This window comes from Amphibalanus amphitrite, unplaced genomic scaffold, assembly GCF_019059575.1.
Source record: "Amphibalanus amphitrite isolate SeventyFive unplaced genomic scaffold, NRLGWU_Aamphi_draft 000037F_arrow, whole genome shotgun sequence".
Taxonomy (NCBI): domain Eukaryota; kingdom Metazoa; phylum Arthropoda; class Thecostraca; order Balanomorpha; family Balanidae; genus Amphibalanus; species Amphibalanus amphitrite.
In genome coordinates this window covers 1,280,846-1,300,217 of record NW_024881533.1, presented here as the reverse complement: position 1 = coordinate 1,300,217, position 19,372 = coordinate 1,280,846, and the positions used below count along the sequence as shown (strand labels likewise).

The 19,372-nt window shown below is 50.0% G+C and overlaps 1 protein-coding gene across 1 annotated transcript; it reads right to left on the bottom strand.

Moving 5' to 3' along the window:
- Positions 1–17,383: 17,383 nt before the first annotated feature.
- Positions 17,384–19,372, bottom strand: LOC122372999 (serine protease grass-like). The gene is made up of 3 exons (XM_043350714.1): positions 19,352–19,372; positions 17,619–18,319; positions 17,384–17,492 (listed from the first exon to the last, which is right to left on the bottom strand). The coding sequence occupies exons 1-3, from the start codon at positions 19,370–19,372 to the stop codon at positions 17,384–17,386; spliced, it is 831 nt and encodes a 276-aa protein (XP_043206649.1).

The following is a 19,372-nucleotide window of genomic DNA, read 5'->3' as shown; positions in this document are numbered from 1 at the left end:
CTTTCTTTTGATTACGTTACGTTATATCACTAGGAGTGGCATTGTATGTGGATTTGCGCGCAAGAGGTGTGCGCGGACTGACCAAATAAAAACCGGTCAGTCCGGCGACGCCTCTGCGGGTTAGGACACTAGGGCAGCCGGTGTTAACCGGGTGCCGCCAGCCATGTCCCTCCCGTCTTAGGGGTACAACTTGACTGGCCTTCACTCGGTGAGCGGAGCCATGTCCCTCCCGTCTGAGGGGTACGACTTGGCTTACATATATACACTTGGAAAAAGGCGACCCGTGTGTAGGCGAAGGAGAACGAAAGCGAATGGAAGCAAAGCGAACCGGATGGAGACAACGATGGAAGACCATAAGAACATCTATATGTTACAGGGAGTTTGAGAAATCCGTGAGTTTGCAAACTCCCTAGGGCGTTTGCAAACTCCCTGACCCATCAGTGGGTTTGCAAACTCACTAGGGAGTTTACGAATTCACTAGGGAGTTTGCAAACTCACTGACCGGTCAGGGAGTTTGAGAAATTCCAGAGCGATTGGGTCAAATAAAATCAAGTGTGTAAGAGGAGGGTGGCATACGTGCCGTCCGTGATGTTAAAACAAAGGCGACTAGTGGTACGACCTATATAACCGTCGCACGCTTACAAAAAGCTTACAGATCCTTAATTGTTTTACTGGAAAAAATGATACTAGCGGATATGCAAAGGGGAGGTTCGGAGCAACGTGCTCCAGGAGCACTGCTCCTCCGTTCCGTCGTTTCTATCCTCAGGAATCAGGATACTGAAATCCTGCTTCTCCACGCCGAAACCCCCACTCCGGGCTGGACAGGCACCTTTATCTCATGCGGGCTGCTCCCTTGGAGCGGCACCGCTGCTCCCGAGGGAGCGCACCCCGTAGCCGGGTGCAGAGGGTGCTTGGGGGGCTGGTCGGTCTGTCCATTCGGACGGGCTCAGCCCCGGCGACTCTGTAGGGTGTCTGCCCAGACCAATGTCTTCCCCTAATTCCTATCATTCGTCCGGCTCTGATATGGTCTTGTCAGACCAAAAGGGCCTAACCCAACAAAACAAAAACAAACAAGCAGCGTGCGCCAGTCGCAGCTGGGCTGACTGCCAGCAGCGTCGGCTCTCCATGACACGTCTATGGCGGAGTGGGAGTGGGCGTGAATTGTTGCGTATGCCTGTACTTTAGCATAACAGACCAACAGTGAGCTGTTTCTACTTTGATATACTCGCATTGAGCCTGACTCTGGAATAGCCACACTTGAGTGGAACGGATCTAATTGGGACGTGAACTACATCAATGTATGACTAAATAAAGCGGCGGTACGTGCATGGATAGATCACTGAGCAGTTAAAAATAACAAAAAGGTATTCGTTGTGTACATATGATCTATAAGCTTTTTGTCAGCGTGCGAGGCCCTACAACTAGCCGCCTTTGTTTTAACATCACGGACGGCACGTATGCCACCCACATGCTGCACACTTCTTTTTATTTGGCCCAATCGCTCTGGAATTTCTCAAACTCCCTGACCGGTCAGTGAGTTCGCAAACTCCCTAGTGAATTTGTAAACTCCCTAGTGAGTTTGCAAACTCACTGATGGGTCAGGGAGTTTGCAAACTCCCTAGGGAGTTTGCAAACTCACGGATTTCTCAAACTCCCTGTAACATATATACTGTGTAAGGTTGCGATCATATGCTATTAATGAGATTCGAATCACTGAGGAAGGTAAAGAGAAGTTCAATTAGATCTGGATGATCATCACCCAGGAGAGTTGGGAGGTCCAGGCTGAGGTTGTGTGTGTTTGTATAGTGGATGATGGGTTGACGGTATTGGTCGTAGTGTGGGCAGTTGAGAAGGAGGTGGGTAATGTTGAGTCGTGTTAGTGATGTGCAATGTGGGCATGTGGGTGGGGGTTCGTGCTGGTAGATGTATCTGTGAGTGGTAATGGTGTGTCCCATTCTCAGCCTGGCCAACACCGTTTCTCTTAGACGATTACTTTGATTGGAAGAAGCAAATGATTTGATTTTGGGGTGAATCGGGTGTAGATGTCGATTTGGGTAACTATTCCAGTCGAATTGGCGAAGGTCGAGAAGAGCATTTTGGATATAATTAGCGACGTCTTGGTGGGAACAACAAAGTGTGTTTCTTTCCCATACGCCGAGATATCCCTTTAGCATTATCCTAGCCGTGCGGGAAACATTTGCACGTGATCTTTCCTGCACTGTTTTCCGGCACGGGTTGATGACCTACAGTTCTGGTGATTTTTTGATAAAAATCTTAAAAAAGGTGATTTCAATAATTAAATTGTGAGTTTCTGAATAGATATTAAACGACGTATGGGAAATATCTTACTGAACTTGCTCTGGGAAGAAAAATGGAAACCTCGGTCTTCAAAAAATCTCCGGCACTCGGCTACGCCTCGTGCCTACAATTTTTTAAAGACCTCGGTTTCCATTTTTCTTTCCCAGAGCCGTTCAGTAATATATATTCCGGATTCTCGAGACTATTCTTGGCTAGGAGATCCGCCCTTGTGTTACCGGGAATCCCCGCGTGTCCTGGTATCCACAAGAGGCGGAATTTAAATCTTTTTTTCTGAATTGTAATTATATGTTTCTTGATAATGTATATTATATGATTTGAGATAAAAACAATGATCGAAGGCTGCTTGCTTCTACACTCGGCACTCCTCCTTTTAATAACCGGCAACCGCCAATGCTGCGTCCGTAATGCAGCCAGCCATTCATTGTTGTGGAGCTTTGCGGCGCAGTCTAAGTTCAGGCGCCTACTACTAGCGCCATCTAGCGGCGCTATTTTACCGAAAGCTTCCAGCACCCAACTCGCTGGCGCTGCTCGTCAGCCGTTTGGGGACATTAGGGTAGTGTGGGGTAATTTGAACATATTTTTACGTCTTCTCCGTTGTACCAAATCCCAGCTCATCCCTGGATGAAGAAAAACTGCTTCAGTAGCGCAAGTGTCACTTGCTTTCACCATGCAAGCCTCATTTTTGGACGAGCCGAGCATACCTTGAATAGCATAGCCTCACTTCTCCACCAAGTCACGGTTTGTTCAAATTGCCCCACCGTGGGGTAATTTGAACATACTGCCTTTACCTGTCATAAAAACGATAGTCTCGCCAGCACCGATGCTGTTTGACCCATAAACAAATAGGCAGAACAATTCTAAACATACCTTCACTTGAAAAATCAACACAACAGCAAAAATAACAGTTGCGGAGTATCACTGTCTGCACGCTGCACACCGGTCAGTTGACAGAATTTGCCTATCTTCAATTAACAGAACGTCTATCATTTTTGTTCGATAAAAACTCTCCCAACCTTACTGCAACTGTTATAGTGGTGCCATGGATGATATAACACTGGATTGGTGTCTCGTGGAAATTAACATTGGGATCCGCGACATTGGGATCAGGCCTGCCATCTAGCGAGAGAATTATCGTAAGTTAGGAGCAAGCCGAGTGAACGCCATCTCTCAGCATTATGACACACGTGGGTGTGGTGTGTTAGTTGGCTTGAAGTGCATATTTCCACGAGTTGGAGGTAATCTTACTGGACCTGAGACGACAAAAAACGTCTTAAATGCTTGAAAGCCAAAAACGTCAAGCAGCCTTTAGGTAATAACGAAAATAAAATGCGTAAGACGGTGTGTATTGAAACGCCCAGTCACATCGGCTTGTACGACCTTTTATATGGTCATTTACTCACAATGGTACAGCAGTTTGACAATATGTCACTTACATATTTGGTAGGTTCATTCCTTCTTCTCCGAATTACGCCCGATTTTCTTCATCTTAGTTAATGTTACGGCACGTGTCACGTGCCAACTTAGGGGTGTCGAAATTGTTACACATAAAGTAACTCCGCAATGGCTGGGCCAATTACAGTAAAACTTCGTCAATAGTTAGGCACCCAGTGGCCAATGCATTTCCATGTGTCACTATGGGGGTGCTACTGCACGTGCGCACGTGCGGGGTGCCGCTTCCATATCTCAAGAACGGCTGGGCGGATAACACTCAAACTTGATACACAAATGTCACATCGATGCTCGCACTGCATTGATCAGTGCTTACATTGGTGCAGAGCTGTTAGGAAAACGATGAAATGAGATGCGTGGTGTTTATGCCTTTCTTGTCCAGCAGCTGATTGATTCGCAACAGGAGATCCTTGTTTGCGAAGGCTTCGTCTCCCTTTTCCACCCCTTGTTTAAAATAACATTAACAATGTACGAAGAAGATCACACATAAAAGTTGTTTTAGGCGGCTATCTTGGGCCAGGGCTGCGAAGTTATTGTCAGAGCCAGCGGTTCTGTTCCGACTCGGAGTCGGTTGATTTTTAAAAGCTGTAGCCCGAGTATGAGTCGAACGTCACCGAAAAGTCATCACTCCACAGACTTACCAGGGCTGCAGGCGTAGTCAGAGTCGGAGTCTGTGTGAATTGACAGTTCTGCCCGGAGGAGTCGGAGTCGATATTTGGATAGGTACCGGAATCGGAGTTGGAGCCAAAGTTACTGAAATTTCATCGACTACGCACCACCGGTTGGGTCCTTTTCATAGAGCGTCTTGAATGACATATTGAGCGGCAATGACGTTAGCAATTCCGTGTAAGTTTTTCGTTAGACTTATAGATAGTACTTACGTTCGTTTTGTTCTTTGATCGGACAATTTGTTTGATTTAGGCCAAGTAAAGACTCATGTGAAAAATAGCGAAAACGACACGTGCTGGCGAAGTCTCCAATAACTCCCTGTTTCACGATTTAATGAGGAAATAACATGGAACTGCTTATCTTATTACTGACCCTGCACATAAATCTATTAATTTCTTCGCTTTTACTGACATATAAAGACATAACCTTTTGAAAAATTGCATAACAAGGCTGCTACTACACCACACTCCCGTGTGTCACAATGCTAATCAGTGGCGTTCACTCGGCTTGCTCCTAACTTACGACAATTCTCCCGCTAGATGGCAGGCCTGAGCTCAATGTCGCCAAAAACTGCGAAGACACCAATCCATTATTATCTCATCCATGGTGGTGCCAATCGAAACCAGGACATTTGGAGGTCTGATTATGTCCAATGTCCAATTCAGAATTGGTTGGACAAAGGTAACAGACTGGACAACATTGGACGATGGGTTGCTACAATTCAGCGCTTTTTATAAAGTAATCGTGCATAACATTGATTGGCGAATGGAAAGCTTGTCAAGCTATCAATATAATGAACACTTTTTCGGCTGGTAAAATTACATTGTAAACAATTTAAATGAAAGTTTTGAGTGTTGATCAATGCGTAATTTTCGGACATATTTGGACAAATGGCTGACTTTAACATTTTTGGACGGAAATCAACGAAAATGCCGGACATTAGACGGATATTAACAGTAAATTTTATAAAACTGGCATCACTAATCTGCTATTGCTTTGGGTCGAAAATATTGGCAAAAAAAACTGGGAGCGTTGTTTTTTCGGAGCTATCCCTGTCTTCATTGAAATTCTCACACTATGTTCAAACTACCCCACGCTTAAAGTTATTTTGCCATATTTAAAAACAGGTTTCAAAAGCAAATTTCTTGGATTGAAGGCATTGATAAGGTCATTGTGCAACAAAAGCCGTTGCGTATTAGGCGCTAGCAATGCAAGAAATTGCGCTGCAATGAAGTTGCAATGACGTGTTTTTAGGCGTTTTTACTTTCGAAATTGATTTTTTACAGTGTGCGTCAACATCTTCATTCCCTGAAACTTTAAACCCCGTTCATATGATAGCCCTTTTAGTTACGATAATTTCCCTCATTGGTCTTATTATCATGCCATTTATGGATTTTCCGTAATTTTGTGTTTTTCACACTATGTTCAAATTGCCCCACATGTTCAAATTACCCCACCCTACCCTACCAGTCGAGCTGTAGACGTGTACGGCTGATTGGACGGCAGCACAGCAGCTGAATCAGCACAGGCTGGAGGGCTGCGTACCGCCGCTCCTATACAGATATTTCCAACAAGCGGACGCGCTCTGCCCTCTGGACAAAAGGCGTCCGTTGACATTTGCTGTTTACGAATGTAGATAGAATAGGGGAGAGTGGTGCAGGAGCCCCCGTAATTCAGTTGCAATTTTTAGACAACTGATAATATTTGACAGCCAACGTGCATGCGCTGTGAACTTAAGTACTTTCATCATATATATTTGCATTCAAAATGAATCTAGGGGACAAACTAATATGAACTTCAGCATTTTGCAGAGTGTCAAAAAGGGTCTCTTACACAACGGGTATGATAAGACCCCCGCCCAGGGTGTTTTACAAGTCGAGCGTAAGCCAAAGACGCTTTGCGACCACAACTGCAAGGCCTTTTACTTCGAAAAGCTAGGCAAATATAGCGTTATTGAAACAAAAAACACTTCCGTAGTGGCGTAGTGCTCGAACAATGCCAAAATTAGCACAACCAAACGATGACCAACGAATGACTATAACGAAAGTAATCGAACGAATCGATGTCAGCTATTTACCTATCACCACCTCTGCTTGCCCAACAGAACGAAACGAACTCAACAAGTATCCGCAAACTGTATTAACTCGTTATTGGCGTATCACCAACATATCATAGCCACTTGAAGGAGGGGGGGGGGGGTCTTGTCAACCTCTTACAAAAATGCAGTGTTCTAGCGTCACAATATGTTTCATCCGACTTTTGCAGCGTACCAGAACATGGTCTATCCTTAAGCTAAATGAAAATGGGACAATTTCGGTGGGATAAGGTCTAATTTGACAGCCATGAGCTTTTCCAGATAAATCAAGGCGATAAATATGTATGCATATATCTAGCGAGAAAAGGGACAAAATAAGAAACAGGCTTACCAAAAGTCGCTGCGACGCGCCTACGAAACGTGCCTTGACGAAACCCTTTTGAACAGGTTTCGTGACTTGTTCAAAAGGGCTTCTGCCTTATAAAAACATTAAAACAGGGCCTCGGCTAACATGTTAACTGGTGGGCCAAATGGCCCACCAGTGACCCGAAATGGCCCACCAGCTTCAAAGATTTGGCCCACCAGAAAATTTCCGAAAAATCAGTTTTCACATTTTTCACATTTCAAATTGAATTAGCAGATCTTATCCTATCGTACATTTTCAGGCTGTAAAGTACCCATCGGTGAAACATATTGTTGTTAAAAAATTCAACCTATTGTTTGCAATTTCCTCTTGGGGTAAAAAGTGGACTATAGTGGAGTGGACCCGCAACTTAAAAAAAAAATCCACCACCTACGTCTTTGCTGTATGTCCGGTGTGCTCAACCGGACACCACCGGACATGGAACGGATATTAACGGATAACAAACGGACGTCCAACGGAAACAAACGGACATCACCGGACGCTGACAGTTCCAGGGGCGGAGCTTCCTATACAGTTGATGGGGCGGCTGCCCCACCAACTTGGTATTTTGCCCCACCAATAAGCGTTTTGCCCCACCAACTTTAGCTGATTTCTAAGACTTTGTTGCTTTGCAAATTAATCTTTTTTTCGCATTGAATAGCTTTGGAACGTCTGGTTGATGCAAAATGATATGTCTGTAATGATAGGAATTGATTCAATGTGGCATTTTATTCAACTTTATAATCGGACATTGTGGGTTTGACGACTTTTTGCCCCACCAACTTCCCTGGAAAAGCTCCACCCATGGACACAGTTCTCGTCCGTTTCTCGTCCGTTGGTCCAATCCGGTGAAGTGTGACCGAGGCTTTAAATTTTATGCAATAATCGTGAAAGACGTCTGCCTCTGTCAATGACAGATAGCGGCTTCCAGGCGATCGAGGTCTGCGAGTGAGTTCTTGCAAGCTTTCCGCTCGATCGAGTGGTTGCAGTCACATAAGCATCTGCCGCAGACCAGTCGGTTACAAGAAAAACTACGAATAAAGAACAGACCAGTTCAGACGGTCGGGGATAAGCCTGCGAGCGATCTCAGACGGCTCGCCGATAGACACGATATAAGCCAGAGTCAAACTAGAGGTAGTGTCGGTGACTTCCAGCAGATTGAAGTCTGCAAGCGATATTTAAACCGTTCACAGTCAGCGTTCCAAAAATTTCTCATTTGGGCTGAAGATGACACTCAAGAATAAGAATGGATAGTTTTCCACTCTCACATTTTGGGTGGCTAGAATTTTCCACACAGACACCCAAGAGAAATCTGAAGTTTGGGACACTGTTCACCACAAATGTACATAACTTTTTATAAAGAAAATATTAGGGTTGCGCACTGCGCAGTGCGCTAGGGCTTTTGAGTGAATTCTTTTCCATGCGACACGCAATAGGCTTAATGATCATTTTCAGAGATGTTGGGGTTCCTGCTACAACCCACTTTATATATAAAGTTGCACTCGTGCTGTTCACAATTCCTCCCGATCCACCCGACAACGCCCGATCCCGTCCGACCGCTTCCGAATCTCCGACTAGTCGGCGAGCGATCCACTCAGGGCTCGCTGATTTTTAACATCCGACCGGCCGTAATTTATCGTCCAGAGTTTTATAATAGGCGTCAATATTTTGTGCATACTTATGCGATTTTATGTGCACCGCCGGAGCATCACCACTGAGAGGGTTGTGGGTCCCTGCTCTCTCCTCTCGGCTCTCTCTGAACAATCGGGGGGGGGGGGGGGTCGAGCCAGTATTTTTTACATTTTTTTAATGCCATCCTGACGTTTTTTGCAGAATAAAGTGACCGAAATCTGGGGAGAAATCGAAAATTGGAGGGGGGAGGGCTATGGCTACGAAGGTCAGTCCATGTCGCTACCCAAGTGGCCCACCAGTCAAAATTCCTTAGCCGAGGCCCTGCATTAAAAACAAATATCGTTTGTTTGGTAAAAAAGCGTTGGGGCCTCTTACCGACCCTGGGCGTCTTACACGGATCTCCCTTATAGATTCAAGCTCAATCAGCATTGGTTTTTGTTTGCGACTTAGGTATTCTAGGTATTGACGATGTCCCAAAGAAAGTATGCGATATGATAGGGTATGAAAGAGACTCAGGCAAAGCATGCAGTTGGCACCTTTCGAATTCGCGGGTGGCACAACTCTCTACTAACGGCTGTCCTTGACGTCTCGAGGGTATAACCAGAACCTTTTAACCCTCGCCCCGTTGGGGGGGGGGCATTTTGGCCCCCCCCCTGTGGTTTTTCCTGAATAGCAAGAAAACGGCGGCGCGCAGCGCCGCCAAATTTTCAGTACCTTCCCGGGCATCAATTTGACACCTTCACACCAAATTTCAAGTCTTAGGTCACCTTAGGTCAGGAGTTATTGAGGTCAAACTGAGGTCATGTTCGAGCAAAAATGACCAAAAAACATGCAATCTTGAAACGCTCACCAAATCTACAGTTATCAAGCAATTTCAAAGTTCTTTATATGGTGTAGTAGACGAAAAGCGGCGCTACAAAACTGCTATCTCGGATTTTCAAGATTTTGGGTTTTTGACCCCAAAAAAATTCAAAAAATTGATTTTTTTTAGAAAAACTAAAAAAAAAAATCCAAAATTTTTCCGAATTTCGAAAAAACCGGAATATATGTGATAGTCCCTGCGCTCTTCTATATACATACCAAATTTCAGATCGATATCTCGTTTTTTGGCCAAGTTATAGCGAAAAAACTGTTCAAAAATGATGACGTCAAATTTTTGAACTCAATTTTTAGCGATTCTAGACCACGTACGGCAAAACAAAGACCACCATTGAACTATGACGAGCTGGTGACGAGCTGCATCGATTCGATACCCATTTCATGCAAAAATATTAACTTTAAAATTTGACCTAATTTGACCTGACCTTGACCTGACCTTGACCTGACCTTGACCTGACCTTGACCTGACCTTGACCTGACCTTGACCAAAACGTGACCTAAGCTGGCCCCAAAGGCTGCCTGACCCACATAATCGCATTCGTCATGTAAAATGGACCATAAAACATGTATCACACGACACTTTCATATTGTGACCCCCCCGTGAACTGACCTCTGTGACCTGACCTGGTATCAGTGACCTCAAATAGCAAAATATGTGTTTGAAGAACATTTCCCCATCGATGACTTTCAATGAAATGCATTTTACTCGATTTTACAACGCATTTCTTGAAATGCCTATAAACGGTGAAAATTGGACCTTTGACCTGACCTGTGACGTCATCGGTTTGACCTAGGTCAATAAAATTGGGTCACAAGGTAGTTCCCTGATAGGGCTATCCAACACCGTTTGCCGCTTGTCGCTAGGTTGCGTGGTTCTCGAGATCTTAGGGGGGGGGGGCAAAATGGCCCCCCCCCCCCAACGGGGCGCGTTGCTCGGCAGAGCCCAACGGGGCGCGGGTTAACCAACGCCTGTACCTAGGTGGTTCAGTAGTTCAGTGATCATCGAGCGGAATTTATCGGAATCAAAAGTTTTAGTGGCACTTTTTTGTGAAATAACGCGGCAATCTGAAAAAGTAATTGCAGGGTCATATGCATGTTATCTGTTCTCCCCGTTGTTCATGTTACCTGTTACCTACATGAACCCCAGTGGCCCCGACACGGGGGGGGGGACACATCCCCTCAGTGGCGGGGCCATGCCCGAAATGACCATCTTGCAGCGGACATGCTACTTTGAAGTCGTAGTCTCATCATGACTGGCTCACCTTGAAACCGTCATCTCATCGTGGCGGTAACGTTGCACGCGCTGGCGAAGATTCCATTTGCGCAAACCGGTTGCGGAATGGCCCTGCATCATAATGCGTTCTCACTACCGTTGTTACGACGAGCTCAGAGCCGTGGGATGACCAGGCAGGTCACAGCGGGCCGCCCCCCGTCGGCAGGCGGCCAATCAGCGGCCGGCCCGCCGGGGAACTTGATGACGTCAGGCGACTCCGGACGCAGCCCGTCAAAAGCGGTGTCGGCCGGGAGGGGGGCACAGAGTCGATAGCGGAGCGGTGTCGGCGGCAGCGCGTCTCCCGTACAGCGGTGTATCCCGGCCAGTCATGTGCTCCATTCAGCTGGTGTCGGTGCTACTGGCGCTGGTCGGCGGGCCGGCGGCGGCGGCGGCCGCCGCGCTCAGCCGCCGGACGGCCGCCGGCCAGCGGCTGACGGCCGTGCCCGCCGGCCTGGAGCGGCACCCGGCGCTGGCGCGGCTCGACCTGCAGTTCTGCGGCTCCGGCTCCGAGGCGCAGGTCAGCCGCGGCCCGCTCGGCTGCGGCTTCCCCGTGGTGGGCGACCACCCGTGGCTAGTGGCGCTCGGCTTCCAGGGCCCCGGCGGCGGAGCGGCGCGCTTCATGTGCTCGGGGGCACTCATCAGCGATCAGCATGTCGTCACATCGGCCCGCTGTGCGCTGGGCGCCTCTCAGTTCCAGCTAACGACAGCGCGGCTCGGCGAGTACGACTTCCACACCAAAAGAGACTGTCTCTGGTATGCGCCTGAGTTGTGCACCGAGGCGCTGGATGTGGCCGTGGGTTGTACCCTGGTCCATCCCCAGTTCGAGAAGCATGGCAGTGACGCCAGCCCGTTTGATATAGCGGTGGTTCAGCTTGCGAAGCCAGTGACGCTACGCCATGGCATCCTTCCAATTTGTCTGCCCATGTTTCCTCGCCGCCAGCCGCCGCACCGGCAAGTGGCGCTGACGCTGGGCCTGTCGGGCGGGCCGCAGCCGGAGGGCGACAGTGCTGCCACCTGCTGCCAGTGTGACCGCGACCGCAGCGCCACCTCGCACGTGATGGACGCCCAGCGTCTGGACGTGTTCAACGTGTCGTCGTCGGCCGGCGCGGGCTGTGCGTACCGGCTGCTGTCGGAGCGGCCCGGCCGGCCGGCGCGCTGTCTGGGCGCCGGCGCGCCGTGCCGGGCCGACCTGGGCGGCCCGCTGGTGGCCGCCGACCGGTTCGGCACCGCCTTCTACCTGCTGGGCGTGGCCAGCGTGCGGCCGGCGCCGAGCGAGTGCGGCCGGCCCGGCGCCGCCGTCACGTACGCGCCCGTCCAGCCGCACGTGGCCTGGATCCTGGACAGCATCGACCGCCTGGCGTAGCGGCCGCGGCCGGCCGTGCCCTCAGACGGGGAACCGTGCAGCTGCTGTGACCTGGCCGTCTACGGCCACTCTGCCGACAGTATTGGCTACCCCCTAGCGACAACGGTGCCAAAGAGACCACGCCTATTATTTGCATTGTATTGTGTGCTAACGAAATCAGGGTTTATGTTCCTAACTCGCGTATTGAGACGTATGTCCTGAGTATGCAGTGCTGGTAGTTGAACAACTGTGATCAGGGTCTCGGTACTTCTAGCTTTGGAAGACCGTATTTAATATTTGTTTTATCATAGTTGTGACTTTTAATAATCCAATTAATAGTGTAATACTCGTAGCAACGAATGACAGGATTTGAATGTCCGACGGTCAATTTTGACGGCTTTAGGTATGGATGGTATGGATTCCAGCCATGGATAGCTCAGGGCCTCTGTTGGTTGTTGTTTGTCACTAGATACTCATTCTCCGATGTTGCGAGTTGCGACGTCTATCTGAACAAACGGAACAATGAAGACTGTTGACATTTGAGAACAAATATACAATAACATGTCATATATGTATTTACAAAAAGCTGTAAGAAAAAAGCTGGCATGTGCATCCCATTGTCCCCTTACCTATTACAAACTTCAGCTGCGATTTGTAGCAGACTTTCATACGGATCACCTTGCATCTATGCTTAATGGGATTCAACAGACCACATAGCCAATCAACAGAGAGCACAAAAGTCGGTCACGGACCCTATCGCTTACTTAGCTAGGTGTGATAGATTCTGATTTCAGAGCGGAAGAGGAGGCGAAGTTCCCCTAAATAGGAATAATGATGAAATCTTCATATTAAATGCCTCAACCTTTCTTTTCATCACGAACGAGAACAAACTGGACTTATGATGTAGCTGTGACATGCCATACCTACAGATTCTGCGCATTGCTCATTATTTGACGTTTACAGCCGATGACATCAACAACGTCACAGGCCGTCGACGATGTGGTGTGAGGTGCAGTTAGGGTCATACCTTATCTGTAAAATTCCGCATTGTGTTTCGACTGTGTCCCGAATGTGTTCCGAACGAGTAGCCAGGTCGCGGATGCACTCGCTTGTGGTGCACCTCTGGAGCTAATGTCCATTGTCCGCACGTCTGCATACACCGCTTTCACCGATGTGGTAACTGGTATGTTACGTCCACTGGGGATGGGCAGAAACAGGGCGGGCCGGTATGTAGATTAAACTGAGGGCGGGCGGGAAAAGGGGCGGTGTGTAAATTCAATTATAACGACTTTGCGCCGTTCACACATGTTAAAAAAGTATGGTTAAATCTTGATAGCACAAGTATTTTTTGCAGCATCGGAGGGCTGTCTCTAAACGCGCGCGTGATTTCAGTTTTTTAAGTAAAACGTCGGTATAACAGAAATTAATCCCGGGAATAATATTGTTAATCAGACTTTTCTTTCCGTGGTGGAGCCCGAATGGTTTCACAAGAAGCTGCTCGCTGAAAAAAAGAATATTGGCCTGCATTGAGATCAGGGGGATGTCGTCCCGGTTCTTCCCATGTATTATTCGCCAATCAGCTTAACACTACCGGTGACGTCACTGGAGGACCGCCAATCGGGGCCGGCCGGCCGGCCGGGCCCGTAGAAGGCCAAACGCAGACGTTTTCAGAAAAGCGTAAGCCGTATAGATACAGTCGTGGATGGAGTTTTGCTGTGATTCGGCTCTCCTTAAGAGTGCGTCAGGGTACCAGGACCCGGACAAAGGTCATAGTGAACCGGCATCTGATAAAATCCGCTCACCACTTAGCAGCCGACTTCGACCCTTCACCCTCGTAAAACACAAAAGCTTGCCGGTCATCAATCCACCTGCATCTCTGCATCTGCGCCTTACTACCTATATCGACCAGTTACTGCAGCCGTTTTGGAGCGGCTCACGGCCGATAACACACCGGGCGTGCGCTAGCCGCCGGTGCTAGCGCTAACCACTGAGTGCGCGTGGCCGACTGCCGCCCCGATGGCGCTGGCCCCCGGCACCGGCGCGGCGCTGCTGACCCATGGAGGGGGGGGGGGGGCCGGGCTGATAATTAGTTGAGCCGGGATTGGGATAGAAGCCGGTATGGGATTGGGATAGAAGCTCAGCGAGACTAAGGAATTGTGTGGTGCCTTCGGTACGCTCCTCAAAATCACTCGTGTAGGGCCCTCAGGGCTCTCAGGGCCTCAGGGCTCAGGGTTATGAAGCCTTTGGGGGCACTGGTGTGGGCCCTCACAGGTACCGGTGTGATGCTCTCAGAGGCATTGGTGCGGGGCCCCCAGAGGTGCCGCTGTGGGCCCTCAGAGGCGCCGGTGAGGGTCCTCACAGTTGCCGCTGTGGGCCCTCAGAGACACTGCAGTGTGGGGTTGTCACAGTCGGGTACCCTTAGAGCTGTTGGCTCGAACCCTTTACAGGCCGACAGGGGCTCTCAGAGACCGACAAGGGGCTCTCAAGAGGTCTGCGGTGCCTTCGGGAGGCCTGTGGGTGTGGAGTCCTTGAGACCAGCAAGGTACACTCAGACGCCAGTGGGGCCCTCAGAGTCGTCGGTGTGGGGCCCTCAAAAGTCACCGGTGAGTGGCCGTCCGATGCACGGTCCCGTCTGAGGCCGTCAGAGGCTCCGGCGTTGAGCCCTCAGAGCCACCGATCTATGGCCTTAAGAAGCACTGGTTTCGGGACCTCATTCAGGGGTGCCGGTTGCACTCAGAGACCGTGGCAGTGTGGGGCCCTCAGCTAGGCACCGTTGTAAGGCCTTCATAGCCGCGGGTGAGGGCCCTCGCAGGCGCCGTTGTGGGGGCCTACAACCATTGGTTTAGGGGGTCATCGCAGGCGTGTGTGGAACCCTTAGAGCTGCTGGTCCCTGATCCGGTAAGGGCCCTCAGAGGCCGGCAAGTAGCCCTCAGAGGTCGCCAATAGGCCCTGAGAAGCCGGCAAGGGGCCCTCAAAGGCCGACAAGGGACACTAAAAAGTCGGTGTGGGGCTCTTATGGAGAGAAATGTGGCTTTTCGGAGCACATAAGGTGCTCTTCCGAGCCCCGTGGGGCCCTTCTGAGTCGAAAGATGCCAGCGTGGACCCTCGGCCGCCAATTGGCGTCGCAAAGCCCCTCGGCCCGAGGCCTCCTGATCCGATGGGGGCACGTGCCCCCTGACCCTCCCCAGGTGCAGATAGATAATGCAATCGGCGGTGCGGGACACAACAATTGCAACCGTTCCTTCTCCCGTCGCGAGGCCGCCCATCCGACCCATATCCCATGATTGTCAACCCTGGGGCTCGGGTCGGCAATGTACCGGCAAGGAAATCAGCTTAAGGCGAGTAAAAAAGTTATTAAGAGTCATTAGTTGTCGTTACGTTCGTCGTTCAGTAATAAGTAATAACAACTATACGGTGCCAAATGTACCCGACGTACAGCTTGGAGCCGGGCGCCGCCCGGTCTCCACCAGTGACGTCACGCTAATGATTGGCGACCGGTCCATTGGAAATCGCGGGATGATTCTACCTCTCTTATACGGCCTTGATTGAGATTGAATGTTAAGTGCACCGAAGGCAACACAGAGCTAAATCAAATTCAGAGAGATTTGAGACGCCTTCTTCTTTTTTTTTTTTTAATCTGATAGGCCCACTGCTTTGTCCAATCACTCAAAGGTGATGCTCATAATGCAGAAAATGGATACGAATGGTACAGACAGCGAGAAAAAAAACTGCAGTTTGCTCTCCCAAGAGCTGGCGAACAGAGAAACAGAAGGTGTTCCAACCAACACAAGGAAGACCCAGAATGGGCTATAGCCACTTATCGTGATAGGAGCAGCGCAGACCTAGTGTCTGACAGGCGCGGATACAAGGGGGGGGGGCCATGGGGGCCATGCCCCCCCCCCTTGGCCGATTTTTTTCAAAAATAAAATAAAAAGTTAAAAAGCTGAAAAGGGGGCCTCCTGAAAATAAAGTGGCTATTCATGTTGAGATGTTGCCTGAACAGCTAGATAAGCTCAATAGACGCAGTTTTTTTTTGGGGGGGGGGGGGGGGCCCAACAAGTGGGAAGATGGGGCCTCCAACAGGTGGGATTATGGGGGCCTCCTGGTTTCTAATGGCCCCTCCCTTGGAGATTTTCTGGATCCGCCCCTGGTGTCTGATAGGTATACCCAGGCACACATGATACAGTGATGATTGAATAGATCAGAGCTTGTAAATACGCGTTTTCAGTATAAGGTTCTCACAGAAGGCGGCCCTGGGCGCATAAGTTCTTTACAAGTACTGCAAGAGGGCCTGCATATGAATATAAGAGAGTGACCGAGACATTGCACAGTCCACTTATTCCACTATTGCATTTCCTAATTGGCGCTATTAATTTGATTAATTAGTACACACTTCGTTATTAACAAGTGTTTCCCCGAAAACAAAACCAAGCCCCGTTTCTTTTCCCAATCCCTCAATGTAGCCCTTTTAAACAGACGAGCTGAGCAACGAACGGCGCAAAGTCGTTATAATAAATCTAATCGGACCGCCTCCTCGGTACACCAGGCATTATTCGGTGTGCCTTGCCAAGAGTGTTTATATTTAATGCACTCGCAGGCTCGTGCATTAAATACAAAAATAACACTCATTTCATTCGTGTTATTTTTGAAAATATTAACCTTACTTCGTTCGGTTAATATTTTAGAAAAAATAATGCCCTCACTCCGTTCGGGCATTATTTAAAACACCCTTGGCTAGGCACACCGAATAATACCTGGTATATCGAGGAGGCGGTCCAATTAAATATATATTATAGTGGAAGCGAAAACAGGGCGGTATGTTAGATCAACTGAGAATGGGAAGTCCAGCACAGCGAGTGCCCCGATTTGAAAAGAAAAGTGAACCGTCTCAGAGCCCACGCAGGTGATTCAGAAATGTGAAAATGGTATTAATAATATATTTTGGAGTACATTTCTTGTCTACAACTTTGTTCTTTAAACATGTACAAACAGTAAAAACATCGCAATTCAGGGTCACATAAACCTTATCAGTTATCACAAGTCATCATCAGCATACATAAGCAGTTAAATGGATGGCACAATGCGCAGCTGAAAAAGGTTGACAGCCAGATACTTCAATCACCGTCCACTTTTAAATTAAAACCGCAAGCATCCATTCATCACGCATTCTAAGAGAATGCCCAAACTGACAACATAGGAACAATAAACCAGTGACTTCAAAATCACACAAGACATAACAGCAATAAATACGTGTGGTCTCTTTGGTATAGCCCTCGCCAATCTCGCCAAAGCAATGTCTGGATTCGGCTGACGAGTATGGTCACTTAGTGCAGTGACACTACCCCAGCTGCCTCTGTCTGAGGGCACGGCCGGCCGCGGCCGCTACGCCAGGCGGTCGATGCTGTCCAGGATCCAGGCCACGTGCGGCTGGACGGGCGCGTACGTGACTGCGGCGCCGGGCCGGCCGCACTCGCTCGGCGCCGGCCGCACGCTGGCCACGCCCAGCAGGTAGAAGGCGGTGCCGAACCGGTCGGCGGCCACCAGCGGGCCGCCCAGGTCGGCCCGGCACGGCGCGCCGGCGCCCAGACAGCGCGCCGGCCGGCCGGGCCGCTCCGACAGCAGCCGGTACGCACAGCCCGCGCCGGCCGACGACGACACGTTGAACACGTCCAAACGCTGGGCGTCCATCACGTGCGAGGTGGCGCTGCGGTCGCGGTCACACTGGCAGCAGGTGGCAGCACTGTCGCCCTCCGGCTGCGGCCCGCCCGACAGGCCCAGCGTCAGCGCCACTTGCCGGTGCGGCGGCTGGCGGGGCGGGAACATAGGCAGGCAAATCGGCAAGACACCATAGTGCGGCTTGATGGGCTTCAATAGCTGAACCACAGCCAAATCGAACGGGCTAGCGTCATTTCCGTGTTTCTCAAACTCCGGATGGACCAGCATGCTGCCGACAGGCACGTCCACCGCTTCGGTGCACAGATCCGGCGCATACCAGAGACAGTCTCTTTTGGTGTGGAAATCGTACTCGCCGAGACGCGCCGTGGTCATATGCAGGCTGCCGACGCCCAGCGCGCAGCGGGCCGATGTGACGACATGCTGATCGCTGATGAGCGCTCCCGAGCACATGAAGCGGGCCGCTCCGCCGCCGGGGCCCTGGAAGCCGAGCGCCACTAGCCACGGGTGGTCGCCCACCACGGGGAAGCCGCAGCCGAGCGGGCCGCGGCTGACCTGCGCCTCGGAGCCGGAGCCGCAGAACTGCAGGTCGAGCCGCGCCAGCGCCGGGTGCCGCTCCAGGCCGGCGGGCACGGCCGTCAGCCGCTGGCCGGCGGCCGTCCGGCGGCTGAGCGCGGCCGCCGCCGCCGCCGCCGGCCCGCCGACCAGCGCCAGAAGCACCGACACCAGCTGAATGGGGCACATGACTGGCCGGGACACGCCGCTGTACGGGAGACGCGCTGCCGCCGACACCGCTCCGCTATCGACTCTGTGCCCCCCTCCCGGCCGACACCGCTTTTGACGGGCTGCGTCCGGAGTCGCCTGACGTCATCAAGTTCCCCGGCGGGCCAGCCGCTGATTGGCCGCCTGCCGACGGGGGGCGGCCGCTGACGAGTGTAGTTGAGTGTCCAGGCCGCTGACGAGTGTAGTTGAGTGTCCAGGCCGCTGACGAGTGTAGTGAGTGCCCCTCTGTCGTAGAACGGTGGCCGTGACGCGTGTATCGCGTGCAGACAGAGGGATCAGTGGCACTGGGCCTCACCCACGGTCCACGGCGACACAAATAGGCTGTCGTTAGAGATGCCTCAAACGATATCGAACGGCAGCACTGCATGCCATATTATTTTTATTATTGTCCCAGGCTTTCTGTTGCGCAAACCGTCACCAGAAAAAGTTTTTTGAACCCCATCCAACCTTTAAAGATAATTGGGGAACCTCGGATAACAATATCAACAGCACTTCATCAGATCATCCTCCATACACCAGATGCATAATTTTACAAATGCATACATAGTTAAGCACTGTTATTCAACAATACATATCAAAGATTTTCGATATACAACATACATATATTCAATGATTTCATCATGTTCTTAGAGCTATCACATTCACAAAAGGTGATTGGTGGAACACCATAAACACATTAATATCTTACGTGAAAACCAGAAGAGTCTGCATCAAATGCAACAGACAAACCAATAATAAACTAAGAAGCGAACTTTTGGATGGTGGCAATTGAAGCAAAAACACGGCAGAACCATTTTGAGGGGGTAAAAACAAATTTGACATAAAAACAATAGCATCAGTATATTGCAAATTAAATTTGATAATGAAACAGGATGCACACATTATAGTGGTTACGCGTGACAGCTCGAAAGTCAT

Excerpts from the sequence above, each read along its gene's own strand:
- LOC122372999 (XM_043350714.1), bottom strand. The coding sequence starts at position 19,372 with ATGACTTTCGAGCTGTCACGC. Across the intron at positions 18,320-19,351 it reads TGACTTTCGAGCTGTCACGC|CGGCTGACGGCCGTGCCCGC; the intron begins GTAACCACTATA and ends GCCGCCGGCCAG. Across the intron at positions 17,493-17,618 it reads GGCTGTGCGTACCGGCTGCT|CGTGCGGCCGGCGCCGAGCG; the intron begins GTCGGAGCGGCC and ends GGGCGTGGCCAG.